Source organism: Sinocyclocheilus grahami, unplaced genomic scaffold (assembly GCF_001515645.1).
Source record: "Sinocyclocheilus grahami isolate Dianchi unplaced genomic scaffold, SAMN03320097.WGS_v1.1 scaffold1292.1, whole genome shotgun sequence".
Taxonomy (NCBI): domain Eukaryota; kingdom Metazoa; phylum Chordata; class Actinopteri; order Cypriniformes; family Cyprinidae; genus Sinocyclocheilus; species Sinocyclocheilus grahami.
In genome coordinates this window covers 240,734-267,548 of record NW_015506471.1, presented here as the reverse complement: position 1 = coordinate 267,548, position 26,815 = coordinate 240,734, and the positions used below count along the sequence as shown (strand labels likewise).

General features: G+C 39.3%; 1 protein-coding gene across 1 annotated transcript in view; it reads right to left on the bottom strand.

Moving 5' to 3' along the window:
• Nucleotides 1–247: 247 nt before the first annotated feature.
• agpat5 (1-acylglycerol-3-phosphate O-acyltransferase 5 (lysophosphatidic acid acyltransferase, epsilon)) overlaps nucleotides 248–26,815 on the bottom strand; it is a 61,718-nt gene continuing 35,150 nt past the window's right edge. Inside the window, exons 5-8 of the mRNA XM_016254905.1 lie at nucleotides 13,594–13,684; nucleotides 6,021–6,182; nucleotides 3,936–4,059; nucleotides 248–3,026 (exon numbers count right to left, since the gene is read on the bottom strand). Coding sequence (XP_016110391.1) covers nucleotides 2,801–3,026; nucleotides 3,936–4,059; nucleotides 6,021–6,182; nucleotides 13,594–13,684 — 603 coding nt within the window. The 3' untranslated portion in view covers nucleotides 248–2,800. The remainder of the gene's footprint in view (nucleotides 3,027–3,935; nucleotides 4,060–6,020; nucleotides 6,183–13,593; nucleotides 13,685–26,815) is intronic.

Sequence of the window (26,815 nt, the reverse complement as noted above, 5' to 3'; positions counted from 1 at the left end):
GTGTGAGTTCACTGCATTTATCCCATCCAAAGTGCACACACACACACTAATTCCGAGTATGGGTCACCATACTTCACCACGTCACGTCACTCACACACATAATTCTATAAGAGGATAATGTTGAAATCTTGCATATTGGCTTAGTGTTATATGAAGAAAAAAAAATTCAAATGTCAAATATAATTAAGACCTAAATAAATCAAACATCAGATAGAAAGAAAAAAAAAAACTTTATTGTGAAGGAGTATAGTACAGACACTAAATGATCATGAGTGTTTACTGCATGGACAAGTCTTTAAAAGATGGGCATCAATGCAGCACCAGTTTAAGAAAGTTTGTTGCAGTTGAAATACTTTGTACAGTCTCACAGAGTTTGGTGACTTCAGAATCATAATACATAGTATATAATTAAACCGTATCAAATATCAAATGATTCCACTTCTGCCGAATAGATGATCTTCTAATTATGCTATGATAAATGCAATAATTTATCAGTCATCCAGAAATACGTCAAGAAGCGTGATCCCCCCGCAAAATAAGTTAAGGGCAAACTCTGCCCCACAGTTTCATTGGTAAATCACAGTCACTTTGTTTTAGAAAGGTTATGACTTAAAAAAAAATAAAAAATACAAATTCATGGATGGTTTTTGACTGTGACAAGACATCATTAATGTTAATGAAAGCCCAAACTAACTTTTGACTACAAGTCACAAGCTTTTTGATGTCAAACATGTCAGAAACAAATCTGATGACACACAGACATGACCACAAATCAAATCCACTGAAATAAAATAAAGGACATAAGATGTATGAAACGATATCTGTACTTAAATTAAATGAAAGAATAGAAAGTGCCTTAAGTCAATCATTAGTTTCAACTACGTTTTATTTTAAAAGAGAAAAAGTTTTTTTTTTTTTTGGAAAGGTGCTTGATACTATTTTAGGGTTAAAGATCAGAGATGCCTTTATTTAATGTATATATTTAGCAAAAGCGTAATTGTCACCTTATTAAAGATTTTATTGAAAAAATGTCTCTGATTAAATACAAATGCTTGACATTATTTTAACTACTTTAAAGAACATGTAGCTTTTACCAAACTGTTGCAAAGTACAGTTTCAACATGGCATCCCCAACACTTTTTTTAACAATACATTTCCAAGGCTTTTCCAGGTTTTCAATGATTTTGGGAATGCTGCTGTACATCTGTGATTTTGTCAACAAGTGCTTGATACTATTTAAGGGTTAAAGTTTTGGGTTCTAAACTTATACTGAAGGCATATGCGTTATTGCCCCTTTTTCATTTTAAATTCCCATACTCTCCTATCATTCAAATACATTTCTCATCAGAATATTTTTAGATAATGGACTTTAATGATAATCACATTATGAATTATGGGTAAGTGCAATCAACTGGATGTCAACAAATCTTTTTAATGTGGGAGCCTACACTGACCTTTATATCTAAAGTGACCCAGAAGCTTCCAGTAGAGGGAGTCCTGTTGAAGCTCTGGCAATGTTCTAAGCTCTAAACATCTCCAGTTGCACTTACTGAAGCGTTTTTTTAATTTATTTTTTTGGTAAATGTCAAATAAATAATACAATGGATCAATTGTACTCCACTTAAATTAAATAATACAAATATACTTTTAATAAAAGCAACAGGATTTAAAGAACAATTAGATGGCATGAGCAAGATGAGGTCATTTGTTTATTTAAAAAACAACCACTGAACTATGAGATTTCAAGACAAAGGTCTCAGATTTCTTATGTGGACAAAATTATTGCTCTTGATTACGTTCTGGAAAAACATGAAAAATGGGTTGTGGGGATTCGTCAAAGAAATAAAGTCATAGGTTTGGAATAACATTAAGTTGAAAAGACAATTTTTTATTTTTGACTGAATATTTAATACCCCTGCAACCAGGAATTTTGGCAACTATCGGTGAAATATTTAGCAACAGTGCAAATGCTTACAATAAAAAGCCCATATCTGACAGGCTTTTTAGATCTTGGCATCAAATCAAATAAAAATATAACCGATGTAAACACACATCCAAAATCCAATGAATAACCAACAAAAATTACCTGCATTACACAAAGAAAATCAGCACAAAATAATAAAATACTCCAAATATTCTCAAGAACATCATGATGAAATACAGACCCTGTATACACAATTGATGTTAGAAACCATATTCAGAATCCCACAAATCATAAAAAAAAAAAAAAAAACCCCCCAAAAAAACCTTGCATACTGGAAATTTAAACATGTAGTTCCACAAGGCCAATTATATGATTAAATGACAAATGTTTCAAGACTGCTATGGTATTAATACAACATTAATACAAAACATTGTATCGGTGCTACATATTGTTATCCATTTGTGCATTTCAGATAAGAGTTGAACTCTAACCTGTGAGTAAAATGTGAGTAAACCCTCACATTGGGTTTACATCGCAAGTGAATGATGACATCAAACAAAAAAACTGAAACATTCCTATTATAAATCAAAATAGGAATATGTCTACAGTGCTGCAAGCATATTATGCCGACAAATGCAACGCCTTAGTTTTTTGCATCTCATATTTGTTTGCAGTGCAGACACAATGTTACTGTTTACCTTCTGACAGTTAAGAGTATGAAATAAAACAAATGAAAAACAATAAAAAAAAGCCTCTTGGTTAGTAGTATACTATGAGCCAAAAAGAAACTATGGTGAGAATTGAAGAATCCAATGATGAAATCTAAATGTGTTATCTGAGTGGTCAGAATGGATTTTTTTTCTCAGTATGGTTAGTTTATGGACTTACACTTACCCACACCCATCCAATCAGAGTCCCATAGAGCCAGGTATTGAGATAGAGTTTTCTACCTGACTCTGTTAACAGCATTGGTAAAGTGAGGCCACCCAAAATCAACAGAGAAGGCAATGTCTTTGTAAGATTAAGAGGCGACTTTTGGCTTTCTCCAGGGAACCTGCACTTTTTCTCAGGGTCTTCAGAATCATAGAAAGTGGTCAGTAGCCTAAACAGAAAAAATAACACATTTGAAAGTGCAACTAAATCACCATTTTAAAATAATCCAGCATTTCCAGTTCACAAAATACTTTAAATCAACAGCACCACTATTTTTATGCCATGTTGTAATTTGCAGACATTTTTTTCAGTTCAGCAAACTGGAAATAACCCAACACACTCTCCTTAAATGTTTGTGTGGCTTGACTCTAGTTCAACCACTTTAAAGTATATGTAGCTTTTAGGCGTAACTGTTGCACACAGCATCAAAACACTTTTTCTGACCAATTAAATCCTATGACCTTTCAAAGTTTTCCATGATCATGGAATCCCTGCTGTGATCAGTGATTTTGCAAACATACCATAACCAAAATAAGTGTAAGGTAACACTTTTTGGATACACTTTATTTTAAGGTGTCCTTGTTACAGTGTAATTATACATTTAAGTACACAGTAATATTAATTAACTACATGTACTTACTATACGGTTAGCATTAAGATTAGTGTTTGGCTTAGGGTTACTTGCATGTATTCATAATTTATTGTTATTATAATAGTAAGTACATGTAACGTGTAACAAGGACACTGTAAAATAAAGTGTTACCCACTTTTTTTTTTACAGTGCCCTTGTTACAGTGCCCAGTACTACATGTACTACTATATAGTAACAACAATACATTATGCATAATTACATACAATTAAGCCTTACATGCAACAACTCTAAACCAAACCCTCATCTTAACCATACAGTAAGTACAGGTAGTTAATTAATATTACTAAGTACTTAAATTTATAATTACACTGTATCAAGGGCACCATAATATAAAGTGTAATCGTATGTAGTTATGTATACGTAGTTAAGCATATGTAGTTAAGCATAAATAAGAATGATGGACTAGGGGCTATTTCGGAAACCCACTTGTCCTTGATTTCAAATCTTTCATGTAGCCATCTGCGGAAGAACACTGGCTCCACAGGAATTTCCCTCATGTCCAAGCGGTTGAAGTGGATGTGCACCCTGGGGCATTCCTTGCACAGGAACTCTATCACACAGAGAATTTGAATTAGATAAAGGCATTTCAGACAACCATCAGACAGAAAACAAACAAACTGAAAATTAAACAATTAAAAACGGTTTATGAAAGTGAAATAAAATTAAAAATTATTATTTAATAATTACATAAACGATTTCACTTTAAACATAGTAAATTTACAATACTGTCTGTCTTAATTTGTTCACTTGCTGTAGCGTCTGGACCAATCCAACACACTATATATTCTCTTTTTATATAACAAATACTCTGTAACCTCAGTTAACAAGCCATATGAGGACCCATGAACCCTTCCCCCCTGGAATTTTACAAGCTTGTAGAATTGTACAGTAAGAAAGTTATTTCCCTTAACCAGGAAATTAACGTTCTTGGAATTGACAAGACAGTTGACCCTGAGAGGTCAGCTAAATATCTACAGCGGATCTAAAATATGAATAGTTAATTATAACTAGTTATGCTTAATTATTCATATTTCCCCATGAGCTGATTCGCTACACTTGCAAAGTTTCATTTTTGGCAGAAAACTGCTGGGAGATTTTCCAGCAAAGACGTGTTTCATTACAAATGTAGTGACATGCTGTCTGTTTACAAAATGTTAGAAATTATGAGAATGTGAAAAGTCTGGCACACATTGTGTTCCCAAATGCACATATAACTCACGGTGCATGCACAGATAGAATTTACATTTAGCAGACTATTTTATCCAAAGCGACTTACAAATGAGGACACCAGAAGCAATCAAAACCTACAAAAGAGCAATAATATGTAAGTGCTGTGACAAGTCTTGGTTAGCATAACGCAGTACACGTAGCAAGGTTTTTTTTTATTTTTTTAATAATAAATAAAAAGAAAACAAGTAGATAGAATAGAAAAAGAATACAGAAAATTTGTGTTAGAGGGTCTCTCTCTTTTTTAAAGAAAGAAAAATGAGTTATAAGATAATTTTTTACATAAAAAGCAAGCAAGTATTGTAGAGTGCAAGTGTTAAAGGATCAAGTTTTTTTTGGCTACATTTGTGAATGGAGTCACTCTAAGACAGTGAATCACTTATTCATGAGCTGCTCAAATGTAAATGAACACTGACCATAATTGTTCAATTAAACCACAGCCTTTTGTGATTTGAGAAGCGCATTACGTCATCGCAATTTAGTTCAACTGAAAGATGATTTGACAAAGCAATGGTGCAAAAACACACTGTTAAGATATTTTGTGTTTTAATGAGAAGTTTAAAAATATATTTACTTCATTATGAAACTGTGGTAGGACAAATTAATAATAATCAAGAAACAAGGAAAACAAAAATGTGTTTCAAGAGCAATTTATGATCACCATCCATATATATCATACCTTTAAGCTAAGCTTTAAAAATGTTTGGTGAACACTACAGTCTCCAAGCTCACTGTGTCACAGACACCAATATTTTAACGATTCATAAAAGATGAATCTCTCTCTGGCCAACTCAGATTTCAGTATGGAGATAAAGGTCAGGATCATGATTTTTAAGTAGTATTAGAGCACACCGTTGAGTGTACTGTATAAGATCAGTTTGCTTGTGCGATCTGACAGAGCACTTGGACCCAGAAATGGTGACGCATGACTGAAACGTTGATATTGTGACAGCCTGTTGCTTAATAGTTTTGTTTTGTTTTTTTATAAAGGATGTAACAATATCCTAACAGCTACCCAAATGTTGCGACTTATGATGTTTATTCCTGTGAAAAACAGGATGTTTTCTGCATGAAACCTCTTATTGCTTTAGTGTTTTGGGAACCAATGGAAAATAACACATTGTGACACTCACTGTTTACAGGAAGTAACAGGAAATTCACATATCTATTTTTTCCAGCCCTCAATCAATGATTTAACACTGCGTCCACCTTCTTTCCTGTGCTAGTTTCAGTTGATGAAAGTAAACATGCTGTTTGCAAACTGAATGTATGATAACAACATACCTGGCATTGTAGGAGCTGGATGTCTCTGGCCGGCTGCTGTGAGTTTTCCCTCATATGCAACGGTTATGTCATATACAGCATCCAGGTGTTCCTTCATAGTCTCAATGGCAACATGTGATGCTTTCATTCTTGGTGTTAAAACGTGCTTCAGCACAGCAAGTCCTGCAATAGGCAAGACAACATGACTATTACAAGTAAATTAGTTTGAGAAACTGCAATTTAGTACATTGGGAAAACATTCAGAAATGTTAGACATCTATCAGTGACAGAAAAATATTTAAATATTATAAAATTAAATATATATTTACGGTGCCATGGGGAAACATGGTGCTAATAGTCTCTGCTTACTTTAGGCATAAATGGATTCAACCAAAAATGAAAATTGTCATTTATTTACAGTGTCTTGAACATATTTGTTTGAATATTTACATTTCTCATTTTCATTCATGGATATAACAAAAAATTCGCCACTGTCAGTGTTTGTCACTTCTCAAACTTAACAGTATACGTGGGCATTGGCTTTGACAAAACTTTTCTTCAAATTGTGAATGGATTACATACAGAAAGCAAGCAAAGAATGGTCCCTTTACAGCAGGGCTGAAACAATTAGTCAACTTTAATTGACAACCTTGACATTTTTTATTTTTGTTGTCGAATAGTCATTTGATCTTTTATGACCTAATGCAATAATGTGGTTTGACTAGTGTGAAGCTATAGCACAGTTTATATGAAAATTTATAGAATTTGTAAATCAATATTTTAACAAATTGCAAAAGCTGAATAATCAAAGCCTACTGATTAATAAGTGAAATCAACAATTAGTTAATTGATTAATCTATCAATTATTAGAAATATTAATCATCAAAATAATCGTTTGTTGAAGCCCTACTTTACATGACTAAGCTCATTTGCACAAAAACTGTTATACCTTAGTCTGTTTAGACACCAAATTGAATTTAACAAGTGATGAAAATGAGGCTTTGAGGGATAGACTTACAGTCTTTACAATGGCACGCACTATATACAGTAAAAGGTCCTAGATCACAATTTTCACCAACTTTCAAAACTGTTTTGACGTTTTTTTTTTTATCTACTGAAAGTTTATTTTTCTTAAAGACATTTCACCTACTGAAAAATTGGCGTTGTTAAACAACAGTAAAATCCACTGAACACACAGTACATCTGTCCCTCACAGCCTAATTTTCATTCCTGTTGAAAATTAAGTGTAGCACTATGCTGACTGAAGTCTGTAGCCAAGAAACTACATACTGCCGATTGAATCGCTCAGGTTACAACATAACTATCTCAGGGACTATCATAACTTTCTTTAATCTTTATCTCAGGGAACCTAGGTTTACTTTAGTAACCCGAGCATTCCCTATCAAAAAGGTCTCTAAGGTTGCGTTTATGACGCTTGGGGGAAGAACATACCATAGGGACTTAAAAAACCTAACAAAGGTTGATGACGATGACCAACTGGCTGCCTCACAAATATCCCCAACAGAAACTCCACTGGACCAAGTCCAGAGAGACTTCAGTCAGTGTAGTGCCATATTAAATTTTTGGCAGAAATGAAAATGAAGCTGTGAGGGATAGAAGTACTGAGTGTTCAATGGATTGTTCTGTTGTTTTACAATATACCAAGAGGCCATCCCCGAGTGGAGAGGGCCCTCACTCCAAATGGGCACTCAGAGCCCACAGAGGCAAAAGCCAGGGCTATTGCATCCACTATCCAGTGCGATTATCTCTGCTTCGTAACTGGCAGCTCTTTGGAGCAGCCCCCAAAGCCGGCAAGAGTGTTCCACATAAATCCTGAGGGTCTGGACCGGGCAAAGTAAGTTAGCGCCCTGCTCGTTCTCAGAGGAAGGAAGGGATAACTGAGTTGGTCAGGGAACCACAACTGGTTTTGCCAGAGTGGAGCAAAAAGTAGAACTGAGCATCTGATCTCCCTGATCCATCTGAAGACCTGAGGGAGCAGAGCAACTGGAGGAAAGGTGTACAGGTGGGCCTGGCAGAGCAATGAGAGTTGTCGTATGAAGCAAAAGGAGGCATTTGTGGCCTAATGGTTAGAGAGTCAGAGTCGAAAATTGCAGGTTAGAGTCCGGCAGGAATTGTCGGACCTGAGTGAATAACCAGCGCTCTCTTCCACTCTCAATACCACGAACGAGGTGAAGACCCTTGAGCAAGGCACCGAACCCCCAACTCCTCCCCGGGTGCCACAGCAATATGGCTGCCCACTGCTCCGGGTGTGTGTTCATGGTGTGTATGTGTATTCACTACTGTGTGTGTGCACTTGGATGGGTTAAATGTAGAGCACATATTCGGAGTATTGGTATATACCATATACATACACATATATACCATACTTGGCCACATGTCACTTCATTTTCACTTTCACTTTTAAAGGTCTGCCTTTGCCTTTCCATTTGGGGGTGAAGTCTCCATTCTCCTGGAAATACACTGCTCCAGGTCAGCACGTCTACTCCCTGGTTCAGTATGCTCGGCATGTGCATTGCCCTCAATGAGCCCAGATTGCACTGAGCCCATAGGAGGTGGTGTCTTGCCATCTTGTAAAGAGACCACGACCTGAGGCTACCCTTGCGATTTATGAAGGGCACCACTGTCATATTGTCAGAATGGACAAGGACATGTTGCCCTTTCAGGGCTGGAAGGAAGGTTTCGAGGGCCCGAAAAACTGCCATCATTTTGAAACAGTTGATGTGCAGGCATTGGACCAGGATGCCCTTGCACAGATCTCCCCACCTCAAGTTGGAAGCACTTGTCGTAACAACAATTGGACTCCTGTCTGATACAGGCAAAGGGCCTTCCAAGGGGCCACAGTTGAGACACAGCGATAATCCATCTTGAGGTAAAAAAAATCAATCATCAATCAATAGTACATCTTGAGGATTTGACAGCTCCCTTTGCAGGTTTCGAGTTGGTAAAGCCTTGGAGGCTACTACTGTTTGTGTTAGGTTTGAGATTGTTTTGAGCATTTTAAAACACTACAACAGCACAGGCACTAGGGCTGTGTATCACCAGCAAAGTCATGATACGATCCGTATCACGATACAGGACTGCACTGAATTTCACCTCAGCAGAAATTAGAAAAATAGCTGTTTATTAAACACTGCTTACTATAGTGCCATTTCGAACTATTGGCAAAGCAGGCAGTTGACCTCTACATTATGAAGGGCCTCCATAACTGTACCACAGTACAATATAGGTAATGGCATATGTTTCATGTTTACATTGTGCACTCTCAACCAGGTACAATATTCTGATTGTTTGCATCTTGTTTTTAAGCCCATAAATAATAATGTACTCATTCTAATAAATTTATATTGTAATGTACTCATTCTAATATATAAATTTTTTTTTACTGTTAATAGAGAAACGCGGCAAAATGGTGGTAATTCATACATACACAGCCTCTCTCTTTCTCGCTCTCATAAATAAACACTCGATGAATTAAAATTTTCTGAGAATAGAATATTGAAGTGGAGCTCGCTAAACTGCAAGCTAAGCAGTGTTTTCAGAAAGCAAGTGCGTTTATCCACAGTGGAGAGAGAGCGCGTGCATGTTTGCCAGGTTGACAAAGATAAGTAGCACACTAAGCAGATATTTCCATATTGCGCAAGTGTGAAGCTCTGTTTTGGGGATTACATCTCTTTATATCAGGCAACCCAGTTGTGTTCCTCTGCGGCCAGATTAAACCATGTTGTAGCCTATATATGCTCTATTCATTCTTTTTTAGAAACCTCGCACTTTTCTACTCCATTTTAAACGTTGTAAAATTTTAAACAAATTAAGTACGGTCCACTGCTGCACACGTGCCACAATATCGATACAGGGCCAGCTGTATCAATGCTCGTATCGTCAAATCTCTGTGACGATACATCGTCATATCGATATTTTGAACACAGCACTAACAGGCACCCTGTATTACACACTGCTGCTGCTCACGTTTACAGAAATATTATTGTTGCCTTTGTTTTGTTTTATTATAGAGTTAATTTTGTATTAATAAAGCTCTTCTCCTTTGAGCCTAAATGTGTTTGCGTGTGTCCCTGGTTTTGTTGCTTCCTTTTGAACCAGGGTTCATAACAATAGGCAGTCGGCCCGTCCGTTTTGGTGGGTTGAAATGCCATAGGTTTGTGCAGCTGCACAAACTTGAACAAATCAGGCTTCAGTATTAGGAAGAAAACCGATTTTGCCCCAAGCATCAAACTCAACGTGAGAAACAGTTTTGATAGGGAACTCTTATTTATATTGTGTCCACACTATCTTTGTTATAATGAGAGGATATGCGAGTGTGTGAACTAAACTACAGTAAATATTTCTGATTAGTCATTGCTTTCAACATGCCTGTAATTAGATAAAAAACGCAACACTGCAAAAACACAAAAACCAGAGCGTGAACATAAATACCATCCTCCCACCCACAAATCACACAACTGACCTACTTTGAATTCAAAACTTAAGTTCTACAAGTATGTCAAATAATGTTTTCAAATATACAAAATTAATTTTGTGTAAAATGTGTTTGGTTGTTTAGAGAGAGACCGATATATCGATTTACCAATATTTTTTCCCAATATTTATCGGATATCGGTTTTGTCATATCGGATTTACTGATCAACACCACCATCTTGTGGGTGTTTTGAGAATTGCGCGCAGGATCACCATTGCAGTGCGTCTGAGGGGAGAGGAGTCAACGGCATGCACAGGTAAAGTATATTACTTGCTTTGCTGTAATATAAATGCCTGATATGTAGTTTATGCAGCTTGGCTCTAAGAAATAGAGACAAACTCACGGAGTCACGTAAGATAATCCGTCAAGTCCTGTCCCAATAAAGACATAACTTTGCCTGAATTAATTATATATAGTCAATAATGAGTGCATGTTGGAAATAAAAGCACTAAATTTAATTCTCTCTCTCTTGTCTATATGCTCATTAGTCTTGTGAAGTCACTTTCATATTGCTCTTCACTCATCGGGCTGATGCTCAGGAAATGCTCCAGCACGGACACTGCATGTAACTTTTAACAAGATTCACTTGTTTAAAACACGGTAATTATACAAACATTTACTATATAACCATTATTTCACTAATAAACATCTAAATAAATACAACTCTATGGAAATTAATTATCACCGTGAGCGATCGCAGTTTGAGTATAGTTCTGTGTAAATGCATTGACAAACAGAGCTTTGTCAGCAGGTATTTCATAATCTAGAACGACAAAAACATTATTAATAATTCAGTTGAGCAATGCAATAAAATACGATGTTTTGTTTGTTATATTCCAGAGAATATTATTAAATTAATTAACATTATCCAGCGAATTATTCTTCACTCTTTAGCCTATTAAACTTCTTATAAACCTACTAAAACTAGTTTAAAATAAAGTATTATATTTCTGCAAAGTTGATTTGACTCCTGTCTTTAATTTATTTTTTCCATTTGAAAATATTATACATTCTACATATATTTTTCTTATTGTTAATATTAGTGTTGCTGCTGATGCTTTTTATAAATAAAATGTTTTCATTGTTGTAATATGAAGACTAAATTTAACACGAAAGACTGCTAATTTTCAACACTTTTTTAAAAAAAGATGACAAAGGAGAAAACAAAAAACAAAGTGAAGTATGGACTTACTTCACTCAGTCATTGCCAGGACTGGCAGTTTGCAAAGAATGCCAAATGGGGTCAAAATCTAAAACAAAAAATACCTCCAACCTGTGGACCCACCTAAAGATATACATCACTCAACTATCTTTGAAGAGGCAAAGAAAAAAAAAGATGCTGGAGAGGAAAATACATCAAGCCACATTCAAGCTTCTCTTCCTATGATGTTTGATAAGCAGACAAAGTGGAAGACTCAAAAAAACTAGACAGGATGATTACAGACATGATTGCTACAGACAATTGACTTTTCAACTTTGTTGCAAATAAAGGCTTCCAGAGACTCATGGCTACTGTAGAACCAAGATATACTCTAAAGAGTGAGAAGTTCTACCAAACAGAGGTGTTCTCCAGTATTCACAATAGTATCATTGAGAATGTTAAAGCACTGCTAAAACCCTGATAAAGCAGGTTATAACTTGGCTTTTACCACAGACTGCTGGTCTGGTACAACTGAATCCCAAGTGAGTATCACATGCCATTTCATTGATGACCAGTGGATTCACAGAAAAGTAATTCTAAACACAAAAGCAATGATTAGATCACACACTGGGGAGTATATTAGTGAGATGTTCTTTGGAATGCTGGAAGAAATTGACAAAGACAGAGTGGTTCTTGTTCACAGGACAGTGGTGCTAACATTGTTAAAGGTATGATAATTGATGAACTGCCTGACATGAGCGACAGTGCCCACGTATTACAGCTTGTTGTCAACGATGGCCTCAACTCACAAAGAGCTGTCTTGGGCTACCTGCACATTCCATCATTCAGGCGGTGTCAATCTGATGGAACATATATGCTAGTGAGCATGGTGGGTTCACTAGCCTGAGTGCTGAGCAGTGGAATATTGCCAGTAATCTTATTAACACCCTTTCTCCAGAGGAAGAGGTCACTCTTGAGATGAACCACTACGAAAGTTCAGCATCATGCATCATCCAATCTGTCAAAGTTCTGAAGATGTTGCTCAGCAGCCAAGAGTCCCTCCTCTCATGGGATTAAAACAATGAGACAGGAGATGCTGGAGAGCCTCACCAGACGGTTTGGAAAAGTGGAGGAGGTGAAATGTGCAGTCCTTGCCTGTCTTCTTTTTTTTTTTGCACTTTCAGACCCCTCTATTTTTGGTGTATAAATAAGATTAGTTTTGTTTTCTATGCAAGGAGGGAGTGAATGCTATAAATAAAATGGTTTGTTCAGTTCAGTGGTATTGTAATTACTGTGTCAAAAACAGAATTATAACAGCAAAAAATATCGGTTCTGCATATCGGTTATCGGGCACATAAACACGCAAATAACTGGTATCATATCAGTTATAAAAAAAATCAATATTGGTCGATCACTAGTCTTTTTCGCTATATTCCAAGTCATACAGTATAATGACTGATTATCATTGAATAACACCATAAAAACAAAAACACAATGTTAAATGACTAATGACTGATTTAAATGTTTTGGTGAATTGATCCTTTAAAGTCCACATGAAATGAAAATTCACTTGATTTTCTAAATTCATATTACTTGCATTTAATTGTTTTTATTTTGACCTTGCAAACGCATATTAAAAATGTCATAACTGGATCTTCTTGTGAAATTACTTCTATCTGGTGACACATGCAGGACTTCTCCAATAGTCTGCTCCTGCAAGCTTGCATTTATCTGACTTTACTTTTGAGTTCAATGCTCACATCTCAAAATCCAATCAACAACGTAAAATGTAATGCGTTAAAATCTTCCAATAAAAAAAAAATCTCAGATGTTTTCTCCAATAACCTGTTGCACTCAGATGTATGACACAATATGGACAGATCTGTATAATAATAATAATAATAACAACAACAACAAGTACAGATCTGAAGGGTGGCTTTATAGAGGGGAAACAATACCTTCTTTAGCAGCAAAAGCCTGACTGTCATTGATAACTTTCTGGAACTCAGGGTTGTAGCGGGTTCCCTCTGGAAAGATGACAAGATACATCTGTACAGAAAACAAACAGTTGAAGAGTCATAAAACTGCAGCACTTACTAATGTTAGTAAATTATAAGTCTACCACAGTCCTGGGACAGTGATAGATTCTAAGGTATGCAATTCTCAGTTCTGTCATGGAGTGACAATACAGAACTTTGGAATATCAAATATGAGGAGCGACACAGAATCCTATTATTCCCCTTGCTGATGAAAGAGAAAGGGCTTAACTCCAACCCACAGTATGATAGGAACATTACAGCTGGATAGCTCAAATAAATAATAAATAAATATTTTTCATAGGTTAATACTCAGGGTCTGTACTCAGTTTGTGATATTCCAGTTATACAGTACTTTAGCATAAACACAGTTCAATAAATACCTAGTTTTTAACCACATTTTTCAGTTTGGTTCTGATGGTTTGGAACATCAGGATTCTTTTTTTGCGGTTTAAAATACTATAAAAAAACAAACCAACAACAACAACAAAAAAAAACTCCAGTACAATTGATTACTTCAAATTTCATTAGAGAGAAGTATTATTTTTACGGATTGGCCATTATTATGCGCTATAAACACATGTAATGTCTGTTTCATTCAAACTGGATGCCTGAGGGCGCCCTCACACAGAAACACATGATGCTCCAGGAAATCCCTAATATGGACAAAAGCAAAAAGATAAGCAAAAAAAAAGATTTTAATGACATTCAAAAAGAACATTAAAACAATAAATACTCTACTGCGACAATGTATAGTTTATCTGGTTCTTAAAACCACCTCGGGATTTTCATCATAATCAAGTATATTTATAATCCACTGCTAATCAACATAGCCTGTATTACAGCAGAGAATATATATTTCTGCATCATTCTGAGATAAGAAGCCACATTAAGTTCATAAAAGGAAGTTATTTCAAACATTTGTCTGATGTTGTAGAGTAAAAGCATGTTATAATGTTCTCTTTTGTTTGACAACAGGTTTAGAAATGCTTCGCATTACAAGTCATTACAAGGGAAAATGCTTTTTCAGATGCATGTTATAAGCGGGGACTGGGCAGGCATGTCCTCATCTCAGTCCACAAACTCACGGACACACAAACAGCCAGTTTGGAGAGAAATAAAATGCACAGAAATTATTTAAATACAAAACCGAAAGAAAAAAAAACACTGATTGTTTGAACTCTTCATCTTTTTCTGTTGCTTGTTTTGAGTTCTGCGCGTGGACAGACACATCGTCAGGTTTTTGCATAGTTTAGAGTGATAAATCGTACTAGCATTCTTTGAGGTCAAAATGTGTACTTGCTACGCAAAATGCGTACAGATTGGCAGGTCTGCAAAAATGAATTCACAATTTGAAATTAGCATAACACTACAAATGTACCAGTAAACTAGTAAAAATTCACTTGGTACCATAGCAAAAACTACTGGAACTATTTAATTATTTGAAAAAAAAAAGAAAAAAAAACCAAACAAACAAACAAGTTTAGTTTATTATTAATGCTAATAATACTACTACTACTAATAAAAAATATATAATACATTAAACAGCATGTAGCCTTAAAATATTTTAATTAAATAAACATTGCTTTAAAAAGGTCAAATGAAAAGTTAGTAATAAAATGAACAACAAAAAACAAACAAACATTATATTCAACAAGTGGCAAATCTATTAGTTGGCACTCCAAGATCTATTTTGACATTTAAAAAATGTTTTTGTCCCATCTATTTCTATGGTTATCACTGTAACAACCATCACAATGTCAGATTCAGTTCCGAATTTAAATATTTCGCACTATTGCGAAAATTCTTCTTATAATCAGTGAAGATCAGTGCACAATGAATTTATTATTTACAAAATTCATGACCATACAGAGCTTTAAAACATGCTGAATAAAACTCCTGCATTTCAAGTGGTATCTCACTAACTTTAACATCTGACTGGTCATTTTTGGCGCTTTTCCACTGCATGGTACGCGCTTGATGGGGCGATGTGGAATGAAAAAGTTTTTTTTAGGAGTCGCGGCAGTAGAGGCGGTGCAACTATAACGACATGAATAATCCCGCCCACTCTAAAACGGTACTGAACTGCTGCGGAAACGCAAACCGTGCCGAGCCGAACCGTACCGTACTGTACTGAGCCGTACCGAGCCGAGTCGTACCACGCAGTGGAAAAGCGCCATTTGTTCACATGCTCAACAGACATGTCTGTGATTGGCTACAATTCTCAATGCTGCAAACACTTTACAAACAGAAACCTTTGATCCTCTTCACAGAGCACTTACTCAAATATGCACAGGCAGCAGCTGTCCCTGCATAATGTGTGGTATCGTTACCCATTTAAAATATCTGGTAACACTTTTTTATTTTTTAACTCTTTCCCCTCGAGTGTTTAAAAATAAAAAATTGCCAGCCACCACTAGCCTTTTTGATAATTTTCATGGCCCCCCAGAATATTTTGTTGTATGGATATCTGAACATGCAATACATCGAAATAAAGAACAGAGCCTTTACTTAAAAATAAAATAAACAAAAATAAATAAAATTTGTTTTATTCTAGCTTCAAGCATTCTTTATTTTAATCAACACTTGAATGCAGGTAAGTTTCATAAAAAAAAAAGCAACATTTGTGCAAAAAACTGAGAAAATCATGTTTTTATCAAATACTACTTCTGGTTCCTGTCTGCCACTCTGCTGAGTGGTTTGCGATTGTAGCTCCGTGTAGCTTCGCTTTTCTGTTGAATCTCTATCTATCACTCTCTGTTGTTTAAAGTGATAAAATATAACTTAATTCCCACCATATTTCTGATATTATCCATCAAACTAATCTGACTAATTTGATCGTTGCATTTAATCTAAAACCACGAGTGCAGCGCATTAGCATTCCGTTAGCCGGTTAGCTTGCCATTCGCATTTCTATTCGCGTCTACAGTCATGGGCAAAAGTTTTGGCAGTGACAAATTGTGTTTTGCAAAGTTTGCTGCTTCAGTAGTTGTAGATTATTTTTCCACATGTTTCTACGGTATACTGAAAAACAATGATAAGCATATAAGTTAAGGCTTTTATTGGCAAAAAAAAAAAAAAAAGTCAATATTTACAGTGTTGACCCTTGTTCATAACCTCTGCAATTCGCTCTGGAATGCTGGATATTAGCTTCTGGGCCAAATCCTGACTGATGGTGCTCCATTCTTGTCTTATTAGTTCTCGGAGTTGTGGGCTTCTGCTTGTCCACTCTCCTTTTGAGGACTGACCACAGGTTCTCTATGGGATTGAAATCCGGGGGAGATGCCTGGCCACGGATCCAAAATTTCAATGTAATGATCTTCGAGCCACTTCTTTATCACTCTTGCTTTGTGACATGGTGCTCCATCATGCTGGAAAATGCATGGATCATCACCAAACTGCTCATGGATCATTGGAAGAAGTCGCTCTTGCAGGACGTTTTGATACCATTCTTTATTCATGGCAGTGTTTTTGGGCAGAATTATGAGAGAGCCCACTCCCTTGGTTGAAAAGCAACCCCACACATGGATGGTCTCAGGATGCTTCACTGTTGGCACAACACAGGACTCATGGTAGCGTTCACCTTTTCTTCTCCGAACAATCGCTTTTCCAGATGTCCCAAACAGTCAGAAGGGAGCTTCATCCGAGAAAATAACTTTGGACCAGTCTTTTGCTGTCCAATCCTTGTACTTCCTGCAGAATTTCAGTCTGTCCTTGACGTTTTTCTTGAAGAGAAGTGGCTTCTTTGCTGCCCTTCTTGACACCAGGCCGTTGTCCAAAAGTCTTGGCCTCACTGCGCGTGCAGATGCTCTCACACCAACCTACTGCCATTCCTGAGCAAGCTCTGCACTGCTGGTGACACGATTCCGTAGCTGACGCCTCAGGAGGAGACGGTCCTGGCACTTGCTGGACGCTCTGGGACATCCTGAAGACTTCTTCACTGCAGTCGAACCTCTCTCCTTGAAGTTCATGATGATCCAGTAAGTGGTTCTTTAAGGGTCAATATTCTTTGTAGCAATTTCCTTGCATGTGAGGCCATTTTGATGCAAAGCGATGATGGCTGCACGTGTTTCTTTGGAGGTAAACATTGCTAACAAGAACACAATAATTGGAAGCACTTCTTTCCTCCTTTTAAAGCAATCAGTCTGCTCTTACAATCTAATTAGTATGATAGTGATTTTACCTGACTAGTATTCATTCACACTTTCACATGTGCTGCTGATATGATTAGTCAATTAATGTTAGCTGGTCATTCTGTGTCAGGATCAAAACTATTGTTTTTTGTGAAAAGTTAATTTTTTTGGCCAATGAAGCTTTTAGCAATTATTTAAAATGCATCTGATCACTCTATACAATAATCTAGAAACAATGTGAATGAACACCACAACAGCTTAAGCAGCAAACTTTGAAAAACACAAAATTTATGTCACTGCCAAAACTTTTGGCCATGACTGTACTACTAACGTTCAGTTTTCTTTTTTCCCCTCGCTCCATTTCTTTCCCCCCCCCCAGCTCTGTTTTTCACGAGCTCAAACAACAGTGGTAAGTCGAAATCATTCAACAATCACAGTGAGTAATGGTTTCTTCTACTGCTATTGTTATTTGCACCGCTTGCCACATGTATATTTGATCTCTTTCTGTCAGCAATGAGGGATTCACGTGATAAATGCAGGGAAATAGTTAGGCTGACAGAGAAGATTTTAGAATTTTAGAGACACGCATCCAAACTTATTGAGGATAGTAAGAATGTGAGGGCCTTAGATATGGCTTTGGATGCGACTAGCTCAGGGAATCTTGTACATTGTTCGTTCCGGTTGTAGAGCCCATGCAGCAGGGCGACTGGGTGACTGTGAGACAGCATAGTCGCAGGACAAAACACTGCTCTTCCGTTCCGATCAAAACATCAAAAAGGTTCTCCCCACTCAGTGACGCACCCACTGAGAAACCTGATGAAAGTGCTCTTTATAAACAAGTGTTAATGATAAATCCCGTGATGTTTGTACTGGGTAGTGTATACAGGCCACCAGGGCACCATACAGACATGCTGATTTTATATCCGAGTTAGTGCTGGCTGCAGATAAAGTCTTAATTGTAGGTGATTATAATATCCATGTTGATAATGAAAAAGATGCATTGGGTTCAGCATTTATAGACATTCTGAACTCTATTGGGGTTAGACTACACGTGTCAGGGCCCACTCATTGTTGAAATCATACTCTAGATTTAATACGGTCACTTGGAATTGAGATTAATGGTGTTGAAATTCTGCAGCAAAGCAATATCGTACTCGGTTCCCTGAGATACGGAACGAGTACAGCGTTTGTTTAAAAACTCCTTTTTCTCCGATGACTGAAGCCTTTTATTAACGCAGTGTAACGGTACGCTGCTGAGCCATTGGTTCGTTTTAATACACTGCACGAACCAATGGCTCAGCAGCGAAGCTGCACGAGCCTATGGCGGTAAAGCCCGCCAGAATGGGCGGGGTCATCTGGCTATATAAGCGGCACATCGCCATAGGATCCTCAGGTTACTTCGACTGAAGCGACGACTAAGTCATGCAGCTACATAGCACGGCAAAGTACGCATTACTTGTTCTGTATCTCAGGGAACCGAGGTTATGTTAGTAACAGAGTACGTTTCCTATTTATACTTCACTCGTACTGCGTACTAAGATGCTTTGGGGAACCAGTACAATCCCGCCGTGTTATGCTAGAGGAACGACTACTACTTGAGCAACTTAGGCCCAGAGTGACCAAGTATTTTATGGGGAAGCACCACAAAAGACAGTAGGGCTAACTCCGAGAGGTCGGCCCAACCTTGTATCATCGTCTCAAAATAATTCAGTACAGCCTCGGAACTCACTGAGGGCCAAGAGCGTACATGGAGGCAAACACCAAGCACTGGTTGTCATACGACAGAGTGCCCTGCTTTGTAGAAAGGACGGTAAGGCCGAGATGTCCAGAATATAGAATCTGGCAAATGTGGACCGCGAGGCCCAGCCGGCCACCACACAAATTTCTGCAATGGACACACCACTAGACCAGGCCCAGGAAGAGGCAATGCCTCAATGGGGCATTGAAGGCCCAAAGAAGAGTATGCTAACATAATAGCGTCAATTATCCATTTGTAAAGTCTCTGCTTCGTAACCGGACAACCCTTGGTGCGGTCACTGAAGCATACAATTAGCTGATCCGACCGCCTGAACGGGGAGGAACGCTCAACATAGACTTTCAGAGCCCAGACGGGACAGAGTAAGTTCAACTCGGAGTTAGAGTTATCACCTGTGCTCTAAATGGAGTAGAGAGCACTTTAGGTACATAACCGTTCCTTGGTTTCAGGATGAACTTAAGAGTCGTCGGGCCCGAATTCGAGGCAGGTGGGGCTCACTGATAGCGCTTGCAGATCTCCCATACGCTTTACCGATGCTAATGCTAGTAGCAGAGCAGTCTTAAGTGTCATGGGACGAAGGTAAACGGACTGTAGCGGTTCGAAAGGAGGGCACTTAAGAGCCCTCAACACCGTGGGCAGGTCCCATGCAGGGATGGTGACAGGGCGAGGCGGGTTGAGCCTCCTAGATCCTTTCAAAAAGCGAACAACTAGGTTGTTCCTGCCCACTGACTGGCCAGCTATAGGAGCGTGTGAGGCTGCTATAGCTGCTACATAGACCTTGAGCGTGGAAGGGGAATGACCCTTATCCTACAGCTCCTGCAGGAAGGACAATATCAGAGATATGTTGCAGGAATTTTGGGTCTGCGCCGTGGGCCATAGACCAGGCGGAGAAGACAGACCATTTAAGGGCATAGAGCCGCCTTGTAGAGGGTGCTCTAGCCAGAGATATTGTGTTTAGCACGCTCTTGGGGAGGTCTGTAGGCTCCCATCGAGAGGCCAGAGGTGCAGAACCCACAGTTTGGGCTGGGGGTGCCATATCGTTCTGTACGCCTGAGAGAGGGGGTCTCGTCTAAGGGGAATGGGCCACGGGGCTGCTATAAGCAGCTGAGACAGCTCTGCGAACCAGTGCTTGGTCCTCCAGAGCAGGGCCACCAGCAGAACCTTGCGTTTCCGCTCCTTGATTCGCCTGATTACCTGTGGGATCAGGGCGATCGGGGGAAAAAAACGTAAAGGAGGAGGTTGGGTTAGTCGTGGGCCAACACATCCTTGTCCTCATCCAAAAGTAAATTGGGCCATGAGAGTTGTCTGAGGCGAAGAAGATCTCCCAGATTCTCTGAACCGTATGTGGGTGGAGCATCCACTCTTCTGAGGGGATCTTGCTCTGATATAGCATGTCTGCACCCTGGTTTAACCTGCCCGGCACACCCGTCTTGAAAGCATCCGTCTAGATCACCTTCCTTCTGCAGAACATTCCCTGGAGCACGCCCCGTTCCATCCACCGAGTCTTTCCAAGGGGCCAGAGCTGCTACGCAGGCCCGGTCCACCTTGACATGAAGGTGTTCCGAGACGCCAGGCATGTGACGGAACTCACGGTTTAAGCCAGCACTGAAGGGGCCGCATGCGAAGCAGACCCAGCTGAAGTACCGGAGACGCGGAGGCCATGAGGCCCAGGGGCGAGGGGCTCCAACTTTGAATGAGGCCACGAGCTGCTGAATAGCCAAGAGCACGCTCTGGCGCGACTACCACCCTCCTTCGGCTGAGTCGAGAACTGTTTATAGGATCAAGATCTGTTGGCTGGGGGACAGTGCGCTCTTTTGGCAAAATTGACCCTGAGTCCCAGGCATTCTAAGTGGCTGAGGAGGAAGGATCTGTAAAGTAGTAGCTCATACTCCGACTGGGCCAAAATGGGCCAGTCATTGAGGTAATTTAAAATGCGGATTCCCATCTGTCTTGGTGGGGAAAGAGCAGCATCCATGCACTTCGTAAAAGTGCGAAGAGCTAGGGACAGTCCAAAGGCAAGGACCGTGTTTTGATATGCCACTCCCTCGAAGGCGAATCTCAAGAATTGTCTGCAGTGGGGGGCTATCTGGATGCGAAAGTAGGTGTCTTTCAGATCCAGCGAAAAGAACCAGTCCCCTGGGCACACTTGCGAGAGAATCTGTTTCAATGTAATCATCCTGAACAGCCGTTTTATGAGGGCTTGGTTCAGGTGCCTGAGATCAAGAATGGGCGACCATTGCCATCCTATTTGGGGACGAGGAAAATAGCGGCTGCAGAAGCCTGACTCACTTTGAGCTGGGGAAACCGTTTCTACGGCTCCTATCGCCAGCAAATTCATCACCTCGGAGCGCAGGACCTTGCTCTAACAGAGGGGGGAACCACGCTGCTGAATCGCGGGGGTCTTTGAGCGAATTGCAGGGAATAACCTTTTTATTATCCCCAAAACCCAGTCTGGCACTCCGGGGATGGCCTGGCAGGCCTCAGCCCGCGTGACAAGGGGTTGGAATAATTCGAGCGGTTGGTCGCCGTATGGGGACCCCACACTCAGAAGAGGAATTTTGCTCTCTTTGAAAATGCATTTTAATCTGCCTAAAAACATCAAACCACTCATTAGAAGAGGAGTACTGATGATCTTTATTTGTAAACACTAAGGCAGATCAAAAGTGCTGCACGCATTCTCTCAAATTTGCTCGTGGCGGACGAGGGGAGGGGCGAGGCCGCCTTCATTGAAGACGACGAGCCGCGAGCAAAGCAGAGAGAGACATGAACTCTCGTAGTGAGTGCGATCGGTCTCAGCGAGCGTAGCCTGGCGTGGCCCAGGCGAGAGGCTCCGATCCTCACGTATAAACACACTGGCGGATCAAAGAGCTGTGTGGAGAGTGATGCATGCGGGGACTTGCCGGCGTTAAATCACTCATGCCTGATCGCTCATCCCCGCGAGTTCGCCATTTCTTCCTCCGAGTAACTGGGAGGAGAGAAACACAAGAGCAAGGGAGGCGGGCTCAGCGATGCACACACAAATGCAAACATTCTGCTTTGATCTGCCTAGGAGGATTAAGCCACTTGGTGTAACAAGGGGCACTGATCCTCACGTGTAAAACACACTGGCAGATCAAGCACGCATGATGTGTGCCAGCATGATTTGCTCAAGCCTGATCGCTCAACCCGCGAGCTCACCGTTGCTTCCTCCGAGGTAACTGGGAGGAGAGAAACATGAGAGCGGGAAGGCTGGGCCGCCTTCCGCGAACGAACAGGGGCAGACTGCTTTCATTGTAAAAACAGCCCGTCTCTGTGAGCACAGCCATAGTGACACACACACACCCCAATTTGAAGCTGTCAGTGACAGCGTTTCGCTTCAATCAACCTAGGAAAATAGAGCCGCTCGATGTAAAGAGGGGCGCTGATCTTCATGTGTAAGACACGGATCGAAGCGCAGCGGGGAGAGCGAGCACGCAGGCTCTGTGTCGCCGTGACATCTCTCAGACCCGGTTGCTTAGCTCCCAAACTTCGCTGTTTCTCTCTCCGAGGATCGCTGAGAGAGGAAAAATGGAAGAGTGGGGCTGCCTTCAATGAAGGCGGTCCGCGAGTAGAGAAGAGCGAGACTCGTGCTCTGGGCGTAAGCATTCCGTCTTAGTGAAGTGCAGTCTCTGCATGGGGGCTGCCCAGACAGGCGATGCACTCACTGCCCTTCTGCATCTTGCAAGATTCCATGCACGAGCCACACTCGTAGCGTGACATTTGCAACAACGTCGCTAGAAATTTTGCTTTTTTAGAACTTCCCTAGAAATAAGCTCTTTTAGGCTCGCCGGATGGTGGCAGGGAATCAGCTGGGACCGCTGCTGCTGCGATGCTGAAGGCGGCGAAGAAGCAGCGAATCAGCTGAGCAGAGGGTCGCTGGTTCTGGTTGATCCATTGCGAAGGCGATTCTATGGCGAGAGGCTTCGAGTATCATAGATCAGCGATGAACTAGTCGTCGCTGAAAGAGAAGAAATCTGAGGATCCTATGGCGATGTGCCCCTTATATAGCCAGATGACCCCGCCCATTCTGGCGGGCTTTACCGCTCCGCTGCCGAGCCATTGGTTCATTTTAATACACTGCACGAACCAATGGCCGTGCAGTTACACTGCGTTATTAAAAGGCTTCAGTCATCAGAGAAAAAGGAGACCTTAAACAGACGCAGTACGAGTGAAGTATCGATAGGGAACTCAGATCATTATCTAGTCTTGTGTAAAATCCATGTAGCTAAAACTGTAAATTCAACTCCTTGTTACAAGTATGGTAGAACTAGGGGTGAAACAGTTCAACTTACTCACGGTTCAGTTTGAATCACTCTTTTAGAGTCATGTTTCGGTATGGTTCGGTATGTGCTATGTTTAGGGAAAAACTATACGGTCAAATAAAAATAAAGAAAATAAGAATAATCTATCTAACTACAAGCAACAGCACAAATAAATACAATAGAGTAAAGATACAAATAAAATAAACAGTGATTTTCAGTTTTTTTTTTAGGTAGGTCTAATATTAGTTATGTACACAAATTGAATAAAGTAATGAAATGTAAAACAGCATTGCATATTTGACTGTATAAATTAAAGATTCATCTTTATTAAAGTTACAAAAGCTATTAAATCAAGAGCAGCGAGTGATTTCTTTGTTGCTGTTTGATTAATATTAAGAAAGTGCTGTCACTTTAAGACACCAAGTATGTTCAGCTTGTATAAATTAAAGATTCATCTTTATTAAAGTTACAAAAGCTATTAAATCAAGAGCAGCGAGTGATTTCTTTGTTGCTGTTTGATTAATATTAAGAAAGTGCTGTCACTTTAAGACACCAAGTATGTTCAGCTGGTGTACTGACGAAACATGCTACCTATCAGATTGTGCTACCAAAAATATATTTGCATTGTTTTAAGGGTAAGTTTAGGGTAAGGATAAGTGTGGACGGGTAGGTTTAGGGTAGGGATGGACATTAAAAAAAGCCTCAAAGCACATGAATAAGATGCTGGTAGTACAATCTGATAGGTAGCATTTTTCGTTATCGATTTGTGCTACCTATCTTTTTAATGGGAGGTAGCACAATCTGAGCGGGTAGCACAAATCATCAGAACACTGGCTACGTCTGCTATTGGATACTTACCAAGATGGGCATTATGACAGAATTTTTGTGTGAATTTGTCCATTCAAACAATACTTCAGAACAGGGGAGTCATGCTTTCATTATTTTTGAGGGGGCACGAGTGGGGTGGGGGGGGGGGTTCATTTGCCACACAGCAGCTACAATAGCACTTGTTTTATTTATTTTTTCCTTTTTATTCGAAAAAAAATCACACACACGTGTTAACTAAATCTTTAAATAGGCTCTCAATTCTCAAATATATGTAAATAGTTGCATTTTCCACCTTTATAGATTATGTTGATCTATAATGGGCGATGGTCAAAGTAGCCTAATAATGTAATCTATTAACTATGCATAAAAACCTGTCTATTTACTTAAGTAACAGGGTGTCATGCCATAAAATATTTTTAGTACAACTAACTTTGTATTTAATGTGAATTTAGTAAAAACATTGCAAGTTAGGCTAAAATCATAACACGTTCATTGTACAGGAAGAGAGCAAAGAGCATTTACATTATCAAAAAACATTTTCACTGACAAAACTCCCATTAAAATCACTGAAGCTGTTTACACTGTGAAATGAGTATCTTACTTACAAATTCGTACACACGTCTGCACTTTGTTGTTTCTGACGAGAGAATTTGCCAGAAAGAGGTATTCAGTTGGCGAGCGAGTGAAGAAAACACCAGTATTTTAGCGATGACTTATCTGAACACCTCTGATTGCTCATTGCATTCGTAAGCTCAACACGATGGTGTGTGATTGGTTATAACACAGCGATGTACAAAGGCGTCTGTCTCTGGCTCAGCACCAGCCAGCAAACGAAGATTTGAATTTAGCAGCTGGTGATGTGTTTGATGTACTGAATGATCTAACTGGTGGTTATTAAGCCTCTTATTAAGAAACCACAACTAGATCCTAGTGAACTGGCAAATTACAGACCCATCTCAAATCTTCCTTTTGTCTTAAATTTTAGAAAAAGCTGTGTCTGCTCAACTGTGCTCCTTCCTGCAAAAAAATTATCTCTATGAAGAATTTCTATGTCAGGTTTCAGGCCAAACCATAGCACAGAAACTGCACTTGTTAAAATTACAAATGACTTGCTTCTTGCATCAGACCAAGGCTGTATCTCATTGCTAGTTTTACTTGATCTTAGCGCTGCGTTCGACACTATAGATCATGAGATACTCATAGATCGATTACAAAAATATACAGGTATTCAAGGGCAGGCTTTAAGATGGTTTAGATCCTACCCGTCCGATCGCTACCATTTTGTTCATTTAAATGGGGAGTCATCTCAATTATCACCAGTAAAATATGGCGTGCCACAAGGATCTGTCCTAGGTCCTCTGCTATTTTCGATATACAAGTTGCCCTTTGGTAATATTATTAGAAAATACGGGATTAATTTCCACTGTCATGCTGATGATACTCAACTATATATCTCAACAAGACCAGATGAAACTTCTAAATTATCTAAGCTAACAGAGTGTGTTAAAAATGTAAAAGATTGGATGACCAATAATTTTCTCCTATTAAATTCGGATAAGACAGAGATATTACTTATTGGACCAAAAACAGTACACAGAATCTCTTGGATTCCAATTTGCAACTAGACGGTAGGGCTGTGCGATTAATCGAAATCGCGATTTGAGACGTTGCGATTTCCTAATCGCAAAGCCTGCGATATGGACGCGATATTACTCTGTTCCAGAGCATATGCATGACTGCCAGCCTTGAGTGGCAGTCTTACTAACCAATAGAGTGAGCGCCCCTCCGTTCTCCCCAATCAGCACTGCTCTAGCCAACTGCGTAAACACCCCCCATTAAAAAAAAAAAAATAACGCGGGAGAAACACAGACTGGGATTATGGCGTTTACTGGGTCAGATCGATAGTTAGGCAAATTAAAACTAAAGAAAAACGTATGCAACTTAAGCTTGGAAATGACAGACAACGAACAAAAAAGGTAATTTCCAAGAGCTGTGTCACAGCGCATATCAAAAGCTCCCTTCTCGGTTCTGTTTTCAGTACTGGAGAATAAAAGATACATTCTTAGATGTTTTTGTTAGTACGTTAGTACGTGAACGTTATCTTACACATTTTATCTCCCCAACAGATTAATTTGAAATAAGTTTAT